We start from the raw sequence: 24,479 nt of genomic DNA, 5'->3' as shown, positions 1-24,479 counted from the left end.
CCTTGTGTATTGTGCAACTAAATCACTTGTTTTCTTTCTCTTGAGAATGTTTCTAAATGTATACATTTTTGGTTTTGTTTTTCAAATAGGAAAACTCCCGAGATGAAAACCGAGCTCTAGTTCATCAGCTTTCTAATGAAAGTAGACTCTCCATCACTGACTCCCTTTCCGAGTTTTTTGATGCTCAGGAAGTTCTGTTATCTCCAAGCTCTTCAGAAAATGAGGTTTGAGCAATGTTTACAGTTAGGTGCCTCAAAAATCTCTCTTGTTGCTTTGCTGGTTAATCTGTTCAGTAAACAGTCCTTAATCAGAAACACTAAACTCAGTGGCCCTTTTTAGTCATTGTATTCTGAGAGTTCTATCATAACTCATACCCAAAAATGATACTGTATGTGAGAAGAAAAAGTAAAAGTAGAGAGCATTGGATATTTTCTCATTTCTGTAACTTGATGTGTTAAATTTGTTATACTTTTTTTTTTTTTAAACGGAGCCTTGTTCTGTTGCCCAGGCTGAAGTGCAGTGACGCAATCTCAGCTCACTGCAACCTCCGCCTCCCGGGTTCAAGTGATTCTCCAGCCTCAGCCTCCCAAGTAGCTGGGACTACAGGCATGCACCACTGCGTCTGGCTAATTTTTGTATTTTTAGTAGAGACTGGGGTTTCACCATGTTGGCCAGGCTGGTCTCAAACTCATACTCCTAACCTCAGGTGATCCGCCTGCCTCAGCCTCCCAAAGTGCTGGGATTACAGGTGTGAGCCACTGTGCTTGGCCTCTTTTTTTTTTTTTTTTTTGAGAGACAGTCTCACTCTGTTAGCCAGGCTGGAGTGCGCCCCATGCCCAGCCAATTTTTGTATTTTTAGTAGAGACGGGCTTCCTCATATTGTCCAGGCTGGCCTCGAACTCCTAGCCTTAAGTGATCCACCCGCCTCAGCCTCTCGAAGTGCTATATTTCTTTTCAAGTACAGGTTAATAATTTTGACTTCTACCTATTTAATAATGTAATATGTCTACTGCAGAGAAGGAAATTAGCTTCCTGTATGTTTCTTAATCATGAAATTTAACCTACATTGATTTATAATATATAATAATTATATTTTTTTCATAATGTGGTTATTGTAATATTGGTTTATAGCATTATTTGTTTTAAATTGATGCATAACAATTATACTTTCCTGAATAGCAGTTATTATAGTATTATAGTTAATATTGCTTTGTGTCAGTGTGTACTAGTAATGTTACCCCTTAAATATAGACATAGTCATCTTGTTTATGTATTAATTCCCATAGAAGATACTTTTTACACAAATAGCTCAAAGACAAATTGTAACTCCTTCTACTCAAACACTAATAAATTCTAAAAATACAGTCAGAATTAATAAGAATCTTTATAATAACAGTCTTGAGCTTGCTTGCTGTTTTTCTTGTGAGAACTAATTCAGAATGTATAAGAATTTTAAGAACAGGTATTTGTTGTGAACACCTCCTTGGCAGATTGGTATATGGACCTTTATGAAAACAGTACCTAAGAGTATTTATAGTGTGGGACTCATCATGTTTGATCATTTGGAGTAAGGGTTTTATGAAAATCTGGCTCTTGTTTATTCGAACTCTAATGAATGTTATTTCTTCTTTCCCATAGATTTCTGATGATGACTCATACGTCAGCGACATAAGTGATAATCTTTCCTTAGATAATCTCAGTAATGATTTAGATAATGAGAGACAGACCTTGGGTAAGATTTACATTATTTAATCTCTGAAATGTTTGGATTTTCATAGGATACTAATATGTTGTATAGTTAACTCTTGAACAATATGGGGGTTCAGGGGTATATGCTGATACCCCACACAGATGAAAATCCATGTATAACTTTTGACTCCCCAAAGATTTAACTACTAACACTCAATTAACACATATTTTGTGTGTTATGTGTATTTGAGACTGTACTCTTACAATAAAGTAAGCTAGAGGAAAAAAATGTTATTTAGAAAGTCATTAGGAACAGAAAAGATACTTACAATTCATTAAGGGGATCATCATAAAGGTCATCATCCTGGTCATCTTCATGTTGAGTAGGCTGAGGAGGAGGAAGAAGAGAAGGGGTTGGTCTTGCCTTCTCAGGGGTGGCAGAGGCAGAAGAACACCTGTATACAAGTGGACTGATGCAGTTCAAATCTGTGTTGTTCAAGGGTGAACGGTGTAGAGGACCTGCTACAAGCAAAGAGCTCTAGCAAGTACTATGTAAGAAAACTAAGACATGGACCCCACCCCCTAGGATTTTATAATCTAGGAGAGGAGACAGCACCCACATGTGAAAGATGTATTAATTCAAATAAATTTGTCTGCTTGTACAAATTTTTATTTTTATAAAGTGAGTGTATGCCAATTATATGAATATAAAAAACGTAACAGATACTTTTTTTTTTTTTGAGACGGAGTCTCACTCTGTCACCCAGGCTGGAGAGTACAATGGCACGATCTTGGCTCACTGCAACCTCTGCCTCCCGGGTTAAAGCGATTCTCCTGCCTCAGCCTCCGGAGTAACTGGAGAATACAGGCACGCACCACCATACCTAGCTAATTTTTGTATTTTTTGGTGGAGATGAGGTTTTACCATGTTACCCAGGCTGGTCCCGAACTGCTGACCTCAAGTGATCTGCTTGCCTCGGCCTCCCAGACTGCTGGGATTACAGGCATGAGTCACCGTGCCTGGCCCAGATATCCCTTTTGCAGTCTAATGTTCTCTCTGTGGACATGTTAGAATATGATTTTTTTGCCCTTAGATATCAGGGAGGTTTTATAATTTAGGAATGTGATAGGACTTATATAATAAAAGATATTATCCAAGTCGTCATTTAGCTTCAGATTCTTCAAAACAACACATTTGAAAGTAACAAATGGCTACCTCTTGGACGGACCCCTCAGGGTATCCTAAGATGACCCTTTATTACTGCTTGATCCCAAGAAGGGAAATGATGGGCAGGAAAGATATTTCATAATGCTAGTTCGAACTGTGGAATATCTGGAGTGTCTGGCTAGCCCCCTAAACAGCTCTGATTTAGGACTTCAGTAAGCAGACTGGCCTGTTTAGGAAGGTGCCCTTAAAAAGAATCTCCCCACCTGGACAGTTCCCTGCGTGGGTCCTTGTAGCATCAAACACTTACCAGTGTTGGTACTCAGTTTGCCTTGGAGTCTCTAGGTTTGTCTGCACTATGCATTGGATACTCAAAGCACCACCTATTTTCATATCTACACGGAGGAGAGGGACCATGCCAGGCACCTTTTTGATATTTCAGTGTTCTTCAATTCATTGTGTATGTGTGAACTGATGAATTGTTATCTGAATGCTTAAGAGCCACCTTTTGGGGGACCGCAGTATAGGGGAAGAAAGCAGGTAGTTTTACCATGCTTTGGAAGAGTATCCTTTCAGTATCACACCTGCTAGAAGTGAGATGCTCATCATGGTTGGTGTTTTGTTTGAAATGTTTCTTGGCAGATGAACCCCTTAGTGGAAAAGTCTAAGAACCAGTGGGTTGGAAGAAGAAGGCCAAAAACACCAGAGCAAATTTGTGTGCTACTTATTTTTCTAGAAAAACAAGGAGGCAAGTTGAAAGAGAAATGAAGAAACATCACTCCCTTGGCAAACAGCACGCACACTAAAGTGGTGCTCCCACCGTAGATGAGGAGGTTTGACAAATGTGGAAGCCCTCCATTTCTTTGAGTCTTATAGAGAGGGAGCCATAGGGAGTACAGAGTTAATGGAGTGTTCAGAGGTCAAAGATAAAGAGAGGACATGGTTCAGAACCTAAGACCACAGCTATGCTGTGTTGACACCAGCCAGGAAAAGCTTAGAAGTTAGAGCTGGTTCTATCGTGCTCTACAGCCATGTTGCTAGAATGCTAACTAACATTGCCTTTTTGTGTGTGTGAAGACAGATTCTCACTCTGTCACCCAGGCTGGAGTGCAGTGGTGCGATCTCGGTTTACTGCAACCTGTGTCTCCCGGGTTCAAGCAATTCTCGTGCCTCAGCATCCCGAGTAGCTAGAATTACAGGCACACACCATCATGCCCAGTTAATTTTTTTGTATTTTAATAGAAATAGGGTTTCACCATGTTGGCCAGGCTGGTCTTGAACTCCTGGCCTCAAGTAATCCACCCGCCTCAGCCTCTGAAATGGCTGGGATTACAGGTGTGAGCCACCATGCCTGGCCTACATTGCCTTTCTTGAACAAGCACTGGGCAAAACCCAGCTTTCTTCTTTGTCAGTGTTTGAATACTGGAAATGTGTGTCCCCCAGTTCTTTATAGACATTCCCAGGGTTTGGGGGAGATTATATTTCTAAGCATCAATACTCTACTGAAAAGATTGGATCCAGAAATAACCTTTACATTTCATAGCATCATTTTGCCTACGTTAGGACCAAGGTCTTGATACACTATTATTGTTTGAGTTTATAGTAAACATGAGATTTTTAGACTATTTCCTATAAATTTCTTCCCCACAATGCTGCTGGGCACATATTAGGATCTGTCTCTATGCTGGGTACTTTGGGGAAGTTAAGTGGTTAAGAATGTGGATTAAGGGACCAGACTTCCTTGGTTAGCCCCAGCTCTGCCACTCAGTGGTTGTGTGTTCTGGGACCAGATACTTACTTCCTCTATGCCTTACTTTCTTCATCTGTGAAATGGGGATAATAATACTGTTTACCACAAGTGGTAGTTACAAAGGATAAGTGGGAATCATGCATGTAAAATGCTTAGAAGACTGCCTGTCACAGAATAAAATGCCAGATACGTGTTAGCTGTTTGTAGTATTGGTGGTTATGATGGTGGTGGAATAACACTCTTTCAAAATTTAGATTAGTGTAATCAAAGAAAATTTTTTGAGACTACATGAAAAACTGTTTTCAAAAATGACTGTAGGCAAGGCACAGTGGCTCACACCTATAATCCCAACACTTTGGGAGGCTGAGGCAGAAGGATTGCTTTAGGCCAGGAGTTTGAGACCAGCCTACGCAACACAGCAAGATCCTATCTCTAAAAAAGATACAAAAACTAGCCAGGAGTGATGTAGCATGTCTGTAGTCTAAGCTACTCAGGAGACTGACGTGGCCCAGGAGGTCAAGGTTACAGTGAGCTATGATCACACCACTGTACTTCGGCCTGAGTGAGCCTGTTGAGAAGGACCCTATCTCAATAATTAATTAATTAATTTTAAAACTGCCATTTGCAGCTATTTACCTATGTTGTATTTACCCATATTAAGCAACTAAAACAGGCTGGGCATGGTGGCTCACGCCTGTAATCCCAGGACTTTGGAGGCTGAGGTGGGTGGATCACTTGAGCTCAGGAGTTTGAGATCAGCCTTGGCAACATAGTAAAATCTCGTATCTACAAAAATACAAAAAATTAGCCAGGCATGTTGGCATGCGTCTGTGGTCCCAGCTACTTGGGAGGCTGAGGCAGGAAGATTGCTTGAGCTGGTGAGGCAGAGGTTGCAGTGAGTTGAGATTATGCCACTGTACTCCAGCCTGGGCAACAGACCAAAACCCTGTCTCAAAAAACATTTAATTTAATTTTAAAAAAGCAAAACAAATTCAAAAGCTAATTGGATGATTAGATTAACATGAAATGCACAGTGTGGCCCTGTTTTCATGTGTTTCTGTTCATCAGAGCAGCCCCTTTATTCAGTGATTGGCTTTATAATTAGTAAATGTTAAATATGTATGTTTAATAAAATATATATCAATAAAGTATGTTTATTGATATATAAATAAAAAACAAAATGCAAGAGATTTCATTTGAAAATAGGTACAATGGAGGATAGGAAATTCAGTGCATGAAACGAAGGAAAAGATTGATAGATTGACATACCTAAAATGGGTGTCATTCATCAAAATACTCCATGGAGCAAATTTAAAGGTAATGCCAAGTGGGGATTAAATTGTAAAACAAATATAAAAACAAAAGAGTATGGTCTTAATACATAAATAGGAAGGCAGGCAATTCAGCAAAGCAAAAGTGCTCGTGAAAGCACTCCAAACCACACAGGAAATCTTTTAAATGTAAGCTAAAACAAGGAGGTTACACCGTCCACCTGACCATCTGACAGAAATTAAAAATGAAAATGACAAGCCTCAAGAGTCCTCAGGAGATGGATGCTCACATCTGCTACTGATAAATGGGGAAGTTGGGGGCAGCCTTTTTGAAAAGCAGTCTGATTATGTGAATCAAAAGTCCTAACAACATTCAGAGTTATTGACAGAGTAATCCCACTTCTTTGTATCCTAAGAAAATAATCAAAGATACAGGCAAAAAATATTTTTACCGTCATTAAAAATGATGTTAAAAGAAAACTCTTAGGTTCCGGGGTACATGTGCAGGTTTGTTATGCAGGTAAACTGCATATCACGGTGGTTTACTCTACAGATTATGTCATCACCAAGGTCATAAGCATAGCACCCAAATAGGTAGGTTTTTGATCCTCACTCTCTATCCACCCTCCACCCACCCTCCACATTCCAGCAGGCCCGGTGTCTATGGTTCCCTTCTTTATTCATGTGAACCAACGTTTAACACCCCTTAACAAGTGAGAACATGCATTTGGTTTTCTCTTCCTGTGTTAGTTTGCTTAGGATAACGGCCTCCAGCTCCATCTATGTTGCTGCAAAGAATATGATCCCATTCTTTTTTATGGCTGCACAATATTCCATGGTGTATATGTACCACATTTTCTTTACCTAGTCTACTGTTGATGGACATTGAAACTGATTCCATGTCTTTGCTGTTGGGAATAGTGCTGTGATGAACATACACGTGCATGTGTCTTTATGGTAGAACAATATATGTTCCTTTGGGTATATAGTCGGTAATGGGATTGCTGAGTTGAATGGCAGTTCTGTTTTAAGTTCTTTGAGAAATCGCCAAACTGCTTTCCACAATGACTGAGCTAACTTACATTCCCACCAGTAGCGTATAAGTGTTCCCTTTTCTCTGCAACCTCACCAGCATGTTATTTTTTGACTTTTTAATAATTGCCATTCTGACTGATATGAGATGATATTTCATTGTGGTTTTGATTTGCATTTCCCTAATGATTAGTGATATTGAGCAAAAACTGATGTTTTAGAAAAATTTTAAATAATATGGAAAAATACTCTGTTAGCTGAACAAGCAGAATATAAAATATGCTTACAGTATGAACAACACAGATGGAGAAAACATGAAATGAAGATACTCTAATATATAAATGGCTGCTATTTTGGGATGGTGGAGCAATGAAATGACCGTTATTTCCTGTATTACTTTCCTGTAATAAACACAATTATTTTACCAGAATTTAAAGTGATTTTTTAAAAACTTTACAAGTTTTGATAAACAGTAAGCAGCTATAGGCATAGAAATCCAATTTCCAGTTTTATTCTAAGTGTGTATGAGCTACGAGGAACTAGATTTTGAGGAGCAATTCAAGGTCTTTCCTGTGAATAAAGTCGATGGGTTTTAGTGTGTGTCAGTTTGAGTATTTAATTGCTCAGAATTCTTTTGCCGATTTTCATACTCTGGACAACTGAGTTTAATAGTAACATTGAGTACTTGCTAGGTAAGGTTTTTTTCGTGGATTAAAAATAATAGAATAAAATGAAAAGCTTTATAGAGACAACCAGGCCTCTTTCCCTTTCAGGGCCTGTCCTTGAAAGTGGTGGGGAAGCGAAGTCCCGGAGAAGAACGTGCCTGCCGGCACCCTGCCCGAGCAGCAGTAACATCAGCCTGTGGAACATCCTGAGGAACAACATCGGGAAGGACCTGTCCAAGGTGGCCATGCCGGTGGAACTGAACGAGCCCCTGAACACACTGCAGAGGCTCTGCGAGGAGCTGGAGTACAGCGAGCTCCTGGACAAGGCCGCACAGATTCCCAGCCCCCTGGAAAGAATGGTGAGGAGTCAGCCTTCCCTTGTCACTGTCCAGCCTCAATCCCCGAGCCACGAGGCCATTCACGGGGCCCATCAGAGAGACAGCCCCTGTTCCCTCCGGTTTCATTTTGATTGTTCTATAGACAGGTTCATTACTCAGAGCTGTCTGGCTTCCTCCGCCTGGCTGTTTCCAGTCATCTTGTCAGGTTTTGGAGACAGGGTTGGGGTGCTTCTCTGTGGCACTCGGTGCCTGGGGTAGTTCTGTTCTGTGGGTTCGTGCTTCCTCTTTCTCCAGAAGCCTTCTAGCTGATTGTTCCAATGTGCCCGGCTGGAAAACATGTCTTTAGGGCTGTCTGCATGTTTATTTTTACTTCCCTGGGTGGACAGAATTTAATTTCTCGAGCTGTTTTTCTCATCCAGTGTAAGTTTCCCCTGAGAATGTTTGTTTTTATTTCTGGAATTGTCCCATCGGCTCCTCGGTTTTTGGAAAATAAAGTTCACTAGAGGAGGTTTTCACATCAGAAATATTCTTTTTTTCTCTCTCCCTCTTATTTTATAGAGTACTTAAAAAAAAATCTTAGAAAAGCCCATCTTCTCTACTCGGCATCAGCTCCAGTCACAGCATGCTGGCTTTTAAAAGGGCTTCCAAGTGTTTCTCATCTTTCCCCCGTCTCATGGGTAGGGAGATTGGGAATGGAGTACTCAAAGGGCAAGACTCGGGCAGATCAGCCTTCTCTATGACTGTGACTGACTTTGTTCTTGAACGTGGGTGTCTGTACCTCTTTTTGCTTCTTCATATTCAGTGCCCTTAGAGCAGTAAGGTCATTGTCTCTACGGGATGCTGGGACATCAGTGTCCCCCAAATGCAGAGTCTCTCTCCTGGGCGTTTGCCAGTTGGCTACACTGGAATTGGGGTGCCCCCTCGGCTTCACAGACCTAGCCCTGCCGACACCCCCCATTGATGGAGGATGCTATTCTTTTCTACATTCTAAGCATTCTGCAGTCTTAGCGCTTATTAAAACATTATTACTTCTATGATTTGAAGATTAAGGGGAAATCTTACCTGCTGTCTGAGAGGGATATCCCATCGTCATTCTGCCCAGTCTCCAGGGCCTCCCCTATCAAAGAGACTTCCTTTTTTTGAGTCAGGGTCTTTGTCGCCCAGGCTGGATTACAGTGGTGCAGTTCTACCTCACTGCAACCTGGAACTCCTAGGCCCAAGCAACCCTCCTGCCCTGGCGCCCAAAGTGCCGGGATTACAGGCATGAGTCACTGTACTTGGCCCAAAGACTTTCTTTCTTGTTACTGATAATCAGGGTAGGAGACAAAAACAAGCTGTATTTTTTAAACTGTTCTTGGTTACTTGTCCCCAGATAATTTTTGCTGAATAAAAGGAAGGCAAAGCTTCTGGAAATAGCTTCTAAGGCAAGTGTTAAAAGTCAGCATTTGTGGGCAGCTCTTTTCTTTAAAGGAAATGATTGGCTTTGAGGGTGAAAGTTTCTTAAAGATGTTTCATCCTGTGGCAATTTAGAGACCCTTAGGATATTCAGATGATTGATTGGTGTAATTGCCCTTGAGCAGAGGTTTGAGGAGAGGCTTCTCATCCCCAGCATAACCACTAAGCAGGAGTCTTATTGCATGGGTTTTGTTTACTAACCTGCAGGTCTGCTTATGCCCCTGCCTGGACTCTCCCTCGTGCTGCCAACCCATAGGGAGAGTGCTTCCTTCTGCCTCCCCTTGGGTCTCTCTTCCCCACAGCATCATGCATGGCACTAGGTTCTTTCATCGGTTGTGTTCTATTTTACATGGTGAAGGTGACTAAGGGTTGATTCAGCATTCCATACACGGTGTGGCTGTACTGTTTCACAGGTTACCAATGTGGAGAAGCAGGGAGAGGAACACACACCCAGGTTTCAAGAACGCAGGCAGTCACAAGTAGGACTGACTTGAGTGTAGTTGATTTTTTCTTCTTTTTTTTTGAGACAGAGTCTCTCTCTGTCACCAGGCTGGAGTGCAGTGGCACAATCTTGGCTCACTGCAGCCTCTACCTCCCAGATTCAAGTAATTCTCCTACCTAAGCCTCCTGAGTAGCTGGGATTACAGGTGCGTGCCACCACATCTGGCTTGTTTTTGTATCTTTAGTAGTGATGGGTTTTTTTTTTTTTTTTGAGACTGAGTCTGGCTCTGTCACCCAGGCTGGAGCGCAGTGGCTGGATCTCAGCTCACTGCAAGCTCCGCCTCCCGGGTTTACCCCATTCTCCTGCCTCAGCCTCCGGAGTAGCTGGGACCACAGGCACCCGCCACCTCGCCCGGCTAGTTTTTTGTATTTTTTAGTAGAGACGGGGTTTCACTGTGTTAGCCAGGATGGTATCAATCTCCTGACCTAGTGATCCACCCGTCTCGGCCTCCCAAAGTGCTGGGATTACAGGCTTGAGCCACCGTGCCTGGCCAGTAGTGATGGGTTTCACCATGTTGGTTAGGCTGGTCTCGAACTCCTGACCTCATGATCCACCCACCTTGGCCTCCCAAAGTGCTGGGATTATAGGTGTGAGCCACCGTTCCCGGCCTTTTTTTCTTTTTTTTTTTTTTTTGAGACAGGGTCTTGCTCTGTTACCCAGGCTGGAGTGAGTGCAGTGGTGCAGTCACGGCTCACTGTAGCCTCGACCTCCTGGGCTCAATCAATCCTCCCACTTCTGCCTCCCAAGTAGCTGGGACCACAAGCATGTGCCACCACACCCAGCTACGTCTGTTGTATCTTTTCTGTAGAGAAGAGGTTTCGCCATGTTGTCCAGGCTGGTCTTGAGCTCCTGGACTCAAGCGGATCTGCCTGCCTTGGTCTCCCAAAGTGCTGGGATTACAGGCATGAGTCACTGCACCCAGCCAAGTATAGCTGATTTTTATAAGCCATCCAGCTGCTCTAGAGAATTCTATAGCATGAGGTGGTGAGGTGGCCCCTATTATAGGCAGCACCAAAAATTTAGCAGAAGGTTATAAAGGAAGGTTATGTGACTAGTGAGCATTTATGAAAGGCACTCAGCTCTTCTTCAGTATAAGAAACTGCATGAAATGTGCTGGGAAGAAGAAATCTTGAGATTGTTACTAGCCGACATTAGAAAGGAAAATTTGCCATCACTGCTTAGGCTTAACTGTTTTCACACACATGGAAAAAAAGACAAAGAAGGTAATGTGCCTCCCTGGTGCCCTGACGGGGAACCGCTGCAGATGCCAAGACCTCACAGTGAGGGCCACCCAGAGACTTTGTTCACTTCGTGTTCACGTAAAGTTTTTCTTCCTTCCGCTCTTTATTTTAATTTTTTTTTTTTTTTTTTTTTTTTTATGTTTCACTTTTCCTCCCAAAAAAGCAGAACTTTAAAGTCACTATATCCTGTGGCTTGTTTCCCAGGCTTAGGAAATGACTCAGATTTTCTTTGGTCAAAATGAATGTTTTGGTTTCTATAATATCACATTTTGAATGGTTAAATTTATGATGCTGATTCCTGAGTTTTGGAGGGATGTTTTAACACTCCTTTTTTAATAGTCTTTCCCCACTCTACCCCTAAAGCCTTAGCATCTTATCAAGATCCTCAGATACTGTCAGGCTTAAAAGTACTGGCCGCAGCTTACCAGTTTCCAGAAACAGTGTAGTCCAGTTTAGAAATGTCATCGTCTTGATAGCATCTCCTAACTTTTAGGCATCAAGATAAACGGACAGCTTGAAAACATTGGATTAATTTGTTTGGGGGCCCAAATAAACATTATTTAAACCTACAATTTTAAACCTATGTTGGTTTGGTTGTTTTTAAACAACCAAAGACAAATCTTTGGCTTTCTGAAAGAAAATCATAGAGGTTTTATTTTGTTAAGTTCTTTGTGAACAATAAAGCTCTTGGTGACACAGAAGTGACAACGTTCTTTTCTCTTGTCCTTAGGTGTATGTGGCAGCCTTTGCCATATCAGCGTATGCATCTAGCTACTACCGAGCTGGGAGCAAGCCATTTAATCCAGTTCTTGGAGAAACATATGAATGTATTCGGGAGGACAAGGGCTTCCAGTTTTTTTCAGAACAGGTATATACACCCTTTTGTGCTTGTTGGGAGGGGTTGCTTATGTCTCCCATTCAATGTGCTTCTGAAATATTTATTTCCTACCTTTCACTGGCTTCAAAGCAGCCGAGATAATTACAGTGCTTTTCAACATAAAGGGAGGGATCGATTTCCCTTCCACTGAAGCCAAGCCACCACCCAGGGGCATAAAGGTACCACCAGTAATTCTGCACACTTGCTTGGCTACATGCATTGCCGGTGTCCTTTCTCTTTAAAATCGTTAGCACAAGGAATTTTGAAAGGATGAACATTGGCCCAACCTTCAATTTAGAGGTTTAACATTGCTCCCTAACACACTGACATCGTTATTCCAGAGCATGAATGCCCCCAGCAGAATGGGTAGCACCAGATAAATGTGTTATTCTCAATTTTGATTTGAGAGGAATCATTCATTGATGTATTTATTCATTCATATCAATAAATTATTTCTAGAATATATACCATGTGCCTGCCACTGTTCCAGGTGCTAGGATATCACAGTGGGGTGGGGGTGAGGGATCCGGATAGGAGTCCTTGCCCTCATCTGATGGATGCACAACCTTGTACTCATGCAGCCTAAAGTTCCATCACACTCTTGCCATAGAAGTAGCATACAGTAATACTCAGACATCAGACAGCCTAGGATCCATCCTATCTCATTTCTACCTCTTACTAGCATTATAACCCAGGGCAAGTTACATAGCTTCTCTGTGCTTTAGTTTGCTCTTGAGAGTGGAGATGATGACAGTTGTATGTACCTCACATGGTTTTGTGATGATTCAGTGAGACACTGTCTGCAAAGCACTTGGAGCAGTATCTGAGACATGAAGATACATGTTATATGAGTGTTTGCTGTCATTATTGATGCATGCCAGCATGCATCAATAATATGGGGTGGGAACATCTAAAATACTTGTCAATAGGGAATTATTTACCTAAAATAGAGTGTATACATATTGAAAATTTTAAAAAACCTTCTCTTACTAAGATACACAGAAAGAAATTTTTTTAAAATTATAACAAATTAAAAAAATAAAATATACCCTCTCCCACCTTGTTAAGGTAGCAATCAAACACGTTCACTCTCTGTATATCCCTAAATCCCTAGGAACATTAAACATCATTGTTTCTGTACATTTCTCAGCCCCCAGTTCTTAGAGAACTAAGGAGAAAGGGGGGGTGGATTGCTAAAATATTCTTTTATCTTGCTGCTCTCTTTATCAATGGATTTGCACTACAGGGAGAGGAAGGGAAGCGTGGGTTGGCTGAGAGACTTATGATGATAGTGCTTATCTTAACTGTAAATGATAAGGAGTGTTCTCTGGAACTTGAAGGAAAATGAATATACAGTAACCCAAAGCACACTGTCAGTAGCTTGCCAGTTAGAAGCTAAAACAAGAAATTAAACATGGACTGATACTGGGGAAGTAGGGAGCTAAATCAGTAGTTAAAGGGGATAAGATAATCTGTGTGATTCAAAATTCATCTGGGTTATTTAAATACTGAACCTAAAATAGAATGAGAATAAATGAAAATATAATTTGGTTTCCATGGTATCATATGCACTCTTGTGAAAAAATAAAGGCCAAAAATAGCCTCAAACTACAGCAGACAATCAGGACAGGATGAATAGCTATAAGAAAAGAATAGTAACGTGAGCTGCGTAAAGTTGAGCTTCAGTCCTCTGAGCCCTGGTGGGACAGGGCCCAAAACAAGATCTGTTTGTGTGTTTCCCATGGTGGCACAGTGGGGAGAAATCAGAGCTCCTGGGCACCTGTGCACAAAGACAGAAAGAGGGTTACATAACTTAGCATTTAGTTCCATGAAATAAGCAAGAAAGAGAAGTGGTTATTGTTAGTAGTTTAGGATGTGCTGGGTGTAGGATGTGCAGACCTGCCTGCTTCCAATCTTAACTCCACAGTTTGTTCCATGCGTGACCTTATGTAAGTTCCTTCAACTTTCTGAGCCTCCCTTTTTTTTTTAATCTATAAATTAGGAATGACAATGTCTGACTAATAGGTTGTAGTAAGGCTTAAACAAAATAATACCCTGATGGAAATATTCAGTAAATGGCTATTGCTCTTATATTTACTGGGAACTTCTACAATGCCTTTTTTTTTTTTTTTTTTGGAGACAGAGTCTCACTTTGTCGCCCAGGCGGGAGTACAATGGCACAATCTCAGTTTACTGCAACCTCTGCCTCCCAGTTCAAGTGATCCTTGCACCTCAGCCTCCCAAGTAGCTGGGACTACAGGCTTGTGCCACCATGCCCAGCTAAGTTTCGTATTTTTAATAGAGATGGTGTTTCACCATATTGGCCAGGCTGGTCATAAACTCACTTCATGGGATCCGCCTGTCTTGGCCTACCAAAGTGCTGGGATTACAGTCTTGAGCCACCACGCCTGGCCTACAATGCCTTTTAATATAAAGTGTTAAGAATAGTAAGAATGACCGGGCGCGGTGGCTCACGCCTATAATCCCAGCACTTTGGGAGGCTGAGGCGGGTGGATCACGAGGTCAGGAGATCGAGGTCCATATTGGCTAACACGGTGAAACCCTGTCTTTACTAAAAATACAAAAAATTAGCTGGGCGTGGTAGCGGGCGACTGTAGTCCCAGCTGCTCAGGAGGCTGAGGCAGGAGAATAGTGCGCACCTGGGAGGCGGAGCTTGCAGTGAGCCGAGATCACGCCACTGCACTCCAGCCTGGGCGACAGAGCGAGACTCCGTCTCAAAAAAAAAAAAAAACAAATAGTAATAAGAGTTTGGGAGACTGAGGTAGGTGAATCACTTGAGGTCAGGAATTCCAGACAAGCCTGGCTAACATGGTGAAACCCCATCTCTACTAAGAATCCAAAAAATTAGCCAGGTATGGTATCACATGCCTATAATCCCAGTTACTCAGGAGACTGAGGCAGGAGAATCACTTGAACCTGGGAGGCAGAGGATGCAGTGAGCCAAGATCGCACCACTACACTCCAGCCTGGGCAACAGAGCAAGACTCCGTTTCACAAAAAAGGGAAAAGAATAGTAAGAGGAGTGTTGACAAGGCAGAGAGGAGCCTGAGGAATGACTTGAAAGAAAACTAGAAGGGCATGTATCTATAATACATACTTTCTTATGTTCAAATAAGATATGCTGTATCTCCACTTCTAGTACAAGTGGTTTGAAGGGGCCTTAATGTCGCTGGTGAGTCTCTGACGGAGGATGGCTATCAGGCAGCCAGGAGTGCTCACAGCTGGCTTCACCATGGTCATACCACCAGTCCTGATCATCATGGAGCTGCTTCATCTGTCTGGAATTTAGCCTGATGGCCACAGATAGTTGGTTATTTTAATATACCTAAGAATGGATGAGTATCTCAGGGATAAATTCACACTAAGCTTACAAGAGACTGATGTATAAACTAGAATGCTACTATATGCATTTACTGTGAAAAATAGACCTGCTCTGGGGATCAGAAAGCATTGTCCAGTGTGACTAGGTATGATTTTCCCATAGGCAGATTACTTGGGAAACCACCGAGAATCCTAAGTGAGTATACAGTGTGAAGATGCACCTGTGTGATTCAGTACGCCAGGCAGCCCTCTGCCTTAGGAGTGGGAAGGGTATAGGGTCGGAGCCTCCCTTTTCCTGGCCAACAGGAACCTATCAACTCAGTGCCCCTCTTTCCCTCTCCTGACCTTGTCTATTCTAATTTAACACGTCTGAAGAGAGTGCCAGAGCATTTATTCTGTTTCCCACTGGTACCTGGTATGGCACTTTCTGCCTCCAGCCCAGGAGACAGTCTACGTTGATGGAGGCAGCATGACTCTGCCCTTGCCCATTATGTGTCATTGATATACTTAAGCTCTCATGGCTTAGAGGTTTGTTTTCTTGCGCCTCTCTACAGTGAATACAGGTTTCTGGATGACTAATATAATAAACTGGGCAAGCCCCCTGAATTAATATTTTGGGTGGACTTTTTTTCTAAGGAGGATGTTGATGGAAATTATATCTCCAAGCTTAAGGACCTGGCAAGAAACAACTTGGCTTTTCTTCTGAGTTTCCTAGACAACGGTCTGATTTGGAAAGCGATGGCGGTCTCTCCCTCAAAGCCCCTCGATTTTGTTATCCTGTGGATTTGCTGGGTATGTGGATGTTCCAGGTGGGGAGCAGCCAGGCAAGTGGAAGTCGTTGCTGCTTGAGAGTTCGACTCCGTTGAAACTTGCCTCTCTATTGTTTCTCGTCGAAAAGACCCAAAACCACAATATCAAAATGACTCATGTTGTCAGAAACCAGAGAAAGCATTTCTTGTTAAAAACTTTTCTTATAACAAGTATTAGATGTGTAGAGTGCTCCGTGCATTCATGATCTTACTTGATCTCCAAAATGGCGCTCTGTGGAAGGTGAGGCAGGGATCAGTTACAGGCGAGGAAACCAAGGCCTAGAGGATTTGAGCTTCCCAGTGCCCCTCAGCAAATGCTAGATCTCACCCAGCCCCTCTGTTTCCATCCCTGCGTCCTTTTCCCCTCACCCTTTGTGGGGTCTCTCGTGTGGACTCAGTGACTGTGCTCAGAGCTACTGGAGTCTGCGGTGGATGTGAAAGCAGCCCTTCGTGTATGCTGTTCATTCTTGCCCTGAAGAGTCTCTCCAGACTTACATAGGACTTTGTTTTCAGCTCCCGTGGTAGACTGGGGTGTGGCCTTTGTGAAAGAGGAACGATCAGGAGTGAGTCATAGACATTCCTGTCCTGGCTTCTGACCCTCTGGCTCTTCCACCTTCTCAGAGGTTTCCTTTGTGCCAAAAAATCCAATTCAACCTTGGCTTTCTACACAAACCCACAAAAGGAGGAATTCAGAGAGGAAGGACTTCCCTTCTTTCCTTATTGGTCAGGGACTGAGTATCTTCTGGCAGGTGATTCCCTGCTTGCTGTGTCCTCCTGCTGCCCGGCAGAGCTAACACACTGTTTTTGAGCTGCATCAAGGGAATAGATGGGTCAGAAACTTATTTCAGTTGACTACATTCCTTTTCTCATACCTTTGGGAAAGGTTTGCTGTTGAAAGGATATGCAATTAAGCTATAGTCTAAAAGTAGCTTTTCCTAATTACATGAAACATGTCCAGATCATTGTTTATTTTAACCATTTACCCACCCACCTGCATACCCTTGAGAGTGTCAGAAAAGGTGAGTGCAGTTATTAAAAGTTACTAAAATATAAGAGATTGAAAAGAAGATATTTTCCTTTGCTCTACAGGCTCAGCTTTTCTTCCTTTTCTGTTATTTATTGGAAGACTCTGAGTCCATACATTCTTGGACAGACTTATACTTGCCACACCCATCACTTCCTCCTTGCACACTCATGTAACCTCTCTGAATAGTCCTTGTATCTACTAGTAAGCAGTTATTTATTACCTATTAAATAAGTAAATACCATCTTAAAGACACTGTCAAAGGGTAAATTCATTCAAATAAAACCAGCAATAAATCAAAGATGAGACAACTAAACCATTGCTTTGTGGTTTTCTACATTTCTAGGTCAAGTCAGCACTTAATGTGTTTTTGTTTTTTAATTTTTTGCTAGAAGCCATGTGTTTATGAGATAAGTGATTCACTCTGAACATGGGAGAAGGGAAAATAATTGACATCTGCATTCTCCCCAGAATCAGGTCAGAATTCTTGGCATCATCCTTAATAGCTCTTTCTCTAATAACTCACATCCTCTCATCAGCAAATCCTGGGGTCTTCCTTCAGAAGCCTGCCTTCTACAGCCAGCCATTTTCACTCTCTCTCCCATTTGGTGCTGGTCACCTAGCTCAGGCCACTAAAATCAGTGACTGGGATTATTGCAGCTGGACTCACTACTGGTCTCCTGTTTCCAGAGCCAGTTAATTCCTTATCCAGCAGCCAGAGTGACTGCTTAAAACAGAAGTAGCAGCTGCTCTAAACCCTCCACCAACTTCCCAAGTCACTTGGAATAAAATCCAAAGTCATGGCCATGATCCACAACGCCCTCGAAAATCTCACCCTCAGACACTTCTACTTTCCCCGCCTGGTCATTTAGCTCTGCCACACTGGCTTTGCTTCTTCTGCTTCGTACCAAGCATTTTCCAGCCATTGGCCTTGGCTGTGTCCTCTACCTGGGACGTGCTTCTCTCAGATATCTGCTTGGTTAACTTCCGAACTTCTCTCAGCCCCACAGGTTTCCATTATTAGAGTCCTGCCCCGCCACCCTGTCTAACCAGCCCTCCTACTCACTGTCCCCACATCACCATGCCCTGCTTTATTTTCCTCAACACACATTACTACTGACAAATTATGTGCTTCTTATGTGTCGTTTGTCTTACCCACTTCCATACTAAAATACAACTTCCATCAGGGTAAGAATTTTTGTTTCTTTAGCTTATCATTTTACCCTTGGTGACTAGGACAGTGCCTGACACATCGGAGGCAATCAGTAAGTGCTTGATGAGTGACCTGGAAAGATTGGCCACTTGGTCCCCCTCTCCGGATGACTTCTTCACCTGACACTTGCCCTCTTTTTCATTATTGCCCTGTATTGCCACAGGGAAGTCAGGACCTGGGAGTACTGGATAGCTATGCCTTGGAGCAGTTGCAGGGGAGAACTGATGGTATTGAAGGGCTACTTTTCTAAATCTGAAAAATAAAAGCTTACAAAGTACAAAAATACTGAAAATACATCCTTTCCCTATCTGCTTCTCCCTTGACCTCTTATATAAAGTGCATTCAAAGCATAAATTAAAAATGATTAGGTCAAGGTAAAGAAAGTCCTCAGATATATAAATAAATTATAAATTACCAGAATTCTTAACTGCCAGGGGAACTGTATTGGGACTTGTAGAAAGAAAGATAGATACATGTGTTATCATATGAATACTTGCATAATAAAAACCATGTGTACTAATTCCTTGAATGCTTGGGCATCCTTACCAATCAAGAATTGCTCTTCTTTGATTGGAGAGGAAGTGATAGGGAAGAATGCTTAAAAAAAAATGTCTAAATTGGGTTTATTCAACAGGCTAACAGAGAGCATCTCTTCCAGGGCTGGGTCAGTTCAGACAAATGCATCTACTGCCTTTTTTTGCCTAAGTTAAAATGTTAGGAGAATACAGACTCAACCAAAATCCTACAATAACATAGACAGGTTAGATTCTGCTCATTATTCTCTACTCTAATAGATTTTAGAAGGATTGCCATCAACAAAGATTAGTGATTAAGTGTGAATTACTTTTTTCCATGGGCATTGAAGTTAATCAAAGCCTTTGTATAATATTTTCAAGTTGGCCAGCATCCGCTGCCACCTTTGATGCTAAGATTTGAAGAAGACATTAACATCAGATGTTAGAATCAGAGCATTTTGAAGCCAAGAGGGATCCTCACACCTCATTTTACAAAGAAATATGCGAGACTCAGGTTGGAAAGGTCAAATTCAAAAGGTTTTTTCTCTAAATGTCCATGAGAAGGAACCTTAATGATGTGTCCTGGCTTTGGGGAGGGACACAAGCCCTGGATCTGGAAGAGGATGACGTAGGTTTGGAGTGCTACCTTTATCACTCATTAATGGTGTGGCATTGGGGAAGCTCTTTGCTGGACAGAACCTCTATTTCCTAATTTATAAAATCAGGTTAACGAAGATAGTAAGAACCAAGTGAAAATACACTCATTAAAAAAAAATCAAAGAATAGTCTCTGCCTAATCCACATCAGCGTACGATCCTGGACAGTTTGTATGTGTTCTCTTTTAGTTGGCCGAGTCAGTGGAATCAGCCTTATTTCACAGATGAGGTGACAGAGGCTGAGGGGATTGGAAAAGCTGTGAAGGTCATACAGCCAGCAGATGATGTTGCAGTCAGGGCTCAGGTCCGTGGAACAACAAAAACCTTTCCCTCATTCCTGGACACTAGTGCAGCACATGGCAGGTGCTCCAGAAATACGAGGAAATATACAAAATAATAATAATAATAATAAGCTATCAATGTAAATTTCCCCAGAAAGCTTTGTAAAACTCTTAAAAGCAATGTGGGCCAAATAAACCATTCCCAAAAGCCTGTGTAAGCCATAAAGAAATAAGCAAAGTTACTGATATTTGAAGGTTGAGACTTAATTCAGAAAATGTGTTGAACCCATCTAAACTTAATCTGCTAAACATTCATTCATTATCTAACACAATAGTTTAAAAAATCAAGTTTGCGTTTTTATGAAATGTGTGTATACAGTAGGGGTTCTTTTATAGTTCATATGGATAGGATATTTATCCCTGTTTTATGGTGTTTAAAATTATTACAAAAGAGGTGTATGGTTTTTATATACTGTGTTTGGCTTTGATGTTTACATTCGGCCATACCTGTAAAGATGCCAAATTCTTCATCAAAGCTGTAGTGCTCCTCTCCCACATTGCTACATTGTTTTTGTGGGATGAATATAATCTACTTCATAATAATCCACTTTAAAATATGTCTCCATTATGAGGGAGAGGAACATTTCATAGCTGTCCTTCCACTCCATAGTGGGTCATGCCAGGTGGGGTGGAGAAGTGGGGAGTGGGGATTGTCTTGAGCTGATTTATGGTTGTTTTTAATTATTATTATTATTATAGATAGGGTCTCACTGTGTTGCCCAGGCTGATCTTGAATTCCTGGACCCTGGGCTCAAGGGATCCTTCTGCCTCAGCCTCCCAAGTAGCTTACAGGGCTGTGCCACTGCACCCTGATTTTGTTTTATATGATCCCATGGTTTCAAAGCTAGCTCCACTGTTTTCATTGAGAGACAGCTAGTGAAGAAAAGGAGAAGAATGTAGCATTTTTTGATATAAAGTATCTCCAAGTGGTAGGATTTTTTAAAAAAAGACAACTGGATATGGTGGCTCACACCTGTAATCCCAGCACTTTGGGAGGCTGAGGTGGGAAGATCACTTGAGGCCAAGAGTTCCAGACCCATCTGGGCAACACAGCATGACCGCATCCCTACAAAAAGTGAAAAAATTAGCCAGGCATGGTGGCACACACCTTTAGTGCCAGCAACTTGAGAGGCTGAGACAGGAGGATCACTTGAGCCCTGGAGGGCGAGGCTGTAGTGGGCTGATTGTGCCACTGCACTCCAGCGTGGGTGGCAGAGTGAGACCCTGTCTCAAGAAAAAAGACAACATCAAAGGAAATATCAGAGAGTTACATTATGGGATTAGGTTTCTAAGTCAGTGCTTGAAGTGAAAATTGCCCTTGAAAATCCCACAGGCACAGAAGGGCTCACGTTCTTAGGAGGCACATGGGAACTAAGACAAACCAAAGAGCAGCAAATCTGAGTCTCCTGCTTTGTATTGCAACTGGCATTTATGTTCATTGAGGAATCTGAAAGATACCTACATGATTTACATCTTTGTCTCTACCTTTCTTTGGCCCACACGGCTGTAATCCCATGAGTCATATGTGGGTGTGGTGTGTGTGACCGCATCCTCCCAGCCCTGCAGTCCTCCAGCTGGAGGCCTGGCTCACAGAAGTAGTTTTCAAACCATGTTCCTCAGCCGAGAGTCCTAGGAAGGTGAACAGCTGTGGATTTGTTACCCACTGCCCTCCCTTCCTCCCCACCTGTTTTCTCAAGCAAGGGCTCAGTATTCTGGGTTCTTGATAAGATGGGTTTGAAAACCGTGCAGCTGCTCAAAACATTTTTTTTCCTTTTTTTGCAAAGTTTGAAAACCAGTGAGGTAAACCAAAACTGCTGGGTCTTTCCTCTGACTATCAGTGTGGCTTGGGAAACGTTACTTAATCTTTCTGGTTTCAGTCTCTTTGTTTATAAAGTGCAGGCTTTGAGCTAGATACTCTCAATGTAAGACACCTCTGCTAGGAATCAGCTACATCAGAGAACTTTCTGGAAACAACCCTGAAAGCATTACTGTGGTTTCACCAGTACTGAATTAGAATAACAGCATGTACACCTCTCAAGGTTCCCTGAGTGCAACTGAGATAATGAGGAAATAGAGGGAGGAGCCATTTTCTCTTCAGCCTCTTCATTAATGAATAAAATGAGTAATGACTCCTTGCCAAAAAGCAGTCTCTGCTCCAGGGAATTCTCTTTTCTGCAATGAGGTTACTTATTTGCTCAAGATAGTTTTTATCTTGACAAAAAAATAAATAAAATGTTCTTAACAGTTGACTAACGTTTCCTCAACAATTGTGTGTCCCCCGCCCTTTTTTTTTTAATAGAAACATTCTTTTTAAAAAAATTACCTTGCATCGGTCTTCTTGTAGGTGATTTGAAAAGAGGCTGGCCTTTATTAGGCAGAGTTTTCAAGAGTTAAATTGGCTGAGCCTGAGGAAGAGCATTTGGGTTGCATGTTAGAATACTTGTTACTTGATATCTTAATTAAAACATCTGCAGCTACTTTCAGAACAGCTGACAGAGATGTTGACACATTGGTAGCCAATGTCAGATTATATGTTATGGATGAGCAATCCTCACATGTCCCTGTTTTTATTTTTATGTCTTTCAAAATGCGCCTCTATCCTCATCACTCACCACCTGGCCGCCCTCCCACAGAGGCTTCTGGTGGCTTCTATTCAAGGGCCTTCCCCTCACCCTTGACCAACCTGAGCAAGTGGGAGCTGACTGTATCAGGAGCGCCCTCTTGAGGACAGACTTGTTGAGGGAAACTAAAGTTTTTCCTTCAGTTCAGCACTGCACACTGTGTTACATCTCAGTGCAGGGGAGAAAGAATGGAATTCATGAGACGCAAAAGTTCATTTTTTGTTTTTCTGTCCTTTGTTTCCATCAGGTCAGCCACCATCCGCCTATCTCTGCATGCCATGCTGAGTCTAGAAATTTTGTTTTCTGGCAAGGTAATGTGCTAATACATTTTACTTCCATCATATTGTGTAATATGTTATCTATTTACTTTATCCAAGAATTGCTATCAATTCTTACTGAGATCAAAAGTGGTTCCTGGATTTGGGCCTGGTTGGAAGGATCTGCGTCACCTGTTCTTGCCGCTCATCTCTCACTTAGTTTATCTGAGCCTCCTCCATTTATTTCTGTAACTTTATCTTATTTAAAAATCATTTGAAATGCCTCACATATTTCAAGAGACACTAAATATTTACAGTCGTTTATCAGAGTGTAGACAGCAGAGGGGTTTTCTGCTTTTGCCAGACTTAAATTTTATTTCCGAAGTCGTGTTTTACATTGCTTACTTCTTTTCAGTTTTGAGATGATTGTTCCTAAAATTTTGTTCAGTTTATATTTTGAGTTGGGGGTGGGTGGGTAAATCTTCTGAAGAATAAATAAGGCTATAGCCATTTCCTAGATGGATTAATTTTGTTAACCTCTCAATTTATTTAAAAAAAAGTGTACTGTAGAAGGAAAATATAAGCATCCTAAGTTTTTAGACAGTAAGCACATATACATTTTAAAAATATTTTTCTCTGCTACCACTGATATCACATGTTGCCTTTACACACACACACACACACACACACACGCAGTCTATTAAACTTTAAAAGTACGAAGCAGTATACTGTAACCCCCTTCCCCAGCCACTCAGTTTCTCTCCCTGGAGGCAATCAGTATTTCCAGCTTAAAGTGACAAGTACCATGGTGTTCTTTCTTCACCTTTGCTATTAAAGTTTAAAATTGAAATTGCTCTCTCACCAAAACCCTCTGGAAATATTCTCATAAGGTTCCTAGCCTCCTAATTGATAAATCTCACTCATGCTATAAGCACCTCTTTGTTGTTTCAAAAGTTGGATTTTTTTTTTTTTTTTTTTTTTTGAGATGGAATCTCAGTCTGTTGCCAGGCTGGAGTGCAATGGCGTGATCTCGGCTCACTGCAACCTCTGTCTCCCATGTTCAATCATTCTCCTGCCTCAGCCTCCCAAGTAGCGGGGACTACAGGCATGAGCCACTATGCCCAGCTAGTTTTTGTATTTTTAGTAGAGATGGGGTTTCACCATGTTGGCCAGGATGGTCTTGATCTCTTGACCTTGTGATCTGTCTGCCTTGGCCTCCCAAAGTGCTGAGATTATAGGCGTGAGCCACCTCGCCCAGCCAAAAGTTGGATTTTTTTTTTTTTTTTTTAAATGAGAGGGGTCTTCTCAAAGTAGTTCTGTGTGCTTCCTACATTACATCCTTCCCTTTCCTGAGCATCCTTCTCCTAGGCCATCCTTCCCCATCAGCCTTTTCCTGAGCAATCCACCTATTTCCATGGGCCTAGGATTCCCAGATCTTGGTTTGTAACCCAGCCTGACATTTCTCTGCCTTTTATGTAGGTTGTGTAAACCGTTTCCGTTTGTTGTGATTGTAGATGTAGCTGGGCTTAAATCTGCCCTCATGATGTTTCTTTTCTGTTTGTCACATCTGTTCTTTGTTCTCCTTTTCCTGTTTCTCTGCCTTTTGGATTGAATAATTTCTATCGTTCTCTTTCATCTCCCCTGTTAGCTTATTAGCTATACTTACCCGTTTTGTTTCTTGTTAAAGTTGTTACTTTAGGATTTATGTTATATATT

General features: G+C 41.9%; 1 protein-coding gene across 9 annotated transcripts in view; it reads left to right on the top strand.

Annotated features, from left to right (window-relative positions):
* OSBPL3 (oxysterol binding protein like 3) overlaps nucleotides 1-24,479 on the top strand; it is a 183,923-nt gene that overhangs the window by 137,571 nt on the left and 21,873 nt on the right. For all 9 annotated transcript variants that reach the window (XR_002521013.2, XM_003896187.5, XM_003896185.5 and 6 more), the window contains 5 exons: nucleotides 90-224; nucleotides 1,639-1,732; nucleotides 7,681-7,931; nucleotides 11,839-11,976; nucleotides 22,754-22,817. Coding sequence is in view for 8 of the 9 variants with exons in the window: in XM_003896187.5 (XP_003896236.2) it covers nucleotides 90-224; nucleotides 1,639-1,732; nucleotides 7,681-7,931; nucleotides 11,839-11,976; nucleotides 22,754-22,817 (682 nt within the window). In the remaining variant the exon portion in view is untranslated. The remainder of the gene's footprint in view (nucleotides 1-89; nucleotides 225-1,638; nucleotides 1,733-7,680; nucleotides 7,932-11,838; nucleotides 11,977-22,753; nucleotides 22,818-24,479) is intronic.

Source organism: Papio anubis, chromosome 4 (genome assembly GCF_008728515.1).
Source record: "Papio anubis isolate 15944 chromosome 4, Panubis1.0, whole genome shotgun sequence".
Lineage (NCBI taxonomy): Eukaryota > Metazoa > Chordata > Mammalia > Primates > Cercopithecidae > Papio > Papio anubis.
Note: the sequence above shows the minus strand (reverse complement) of the source record. Positions and strands in the feature narration are given on the sequence as shown.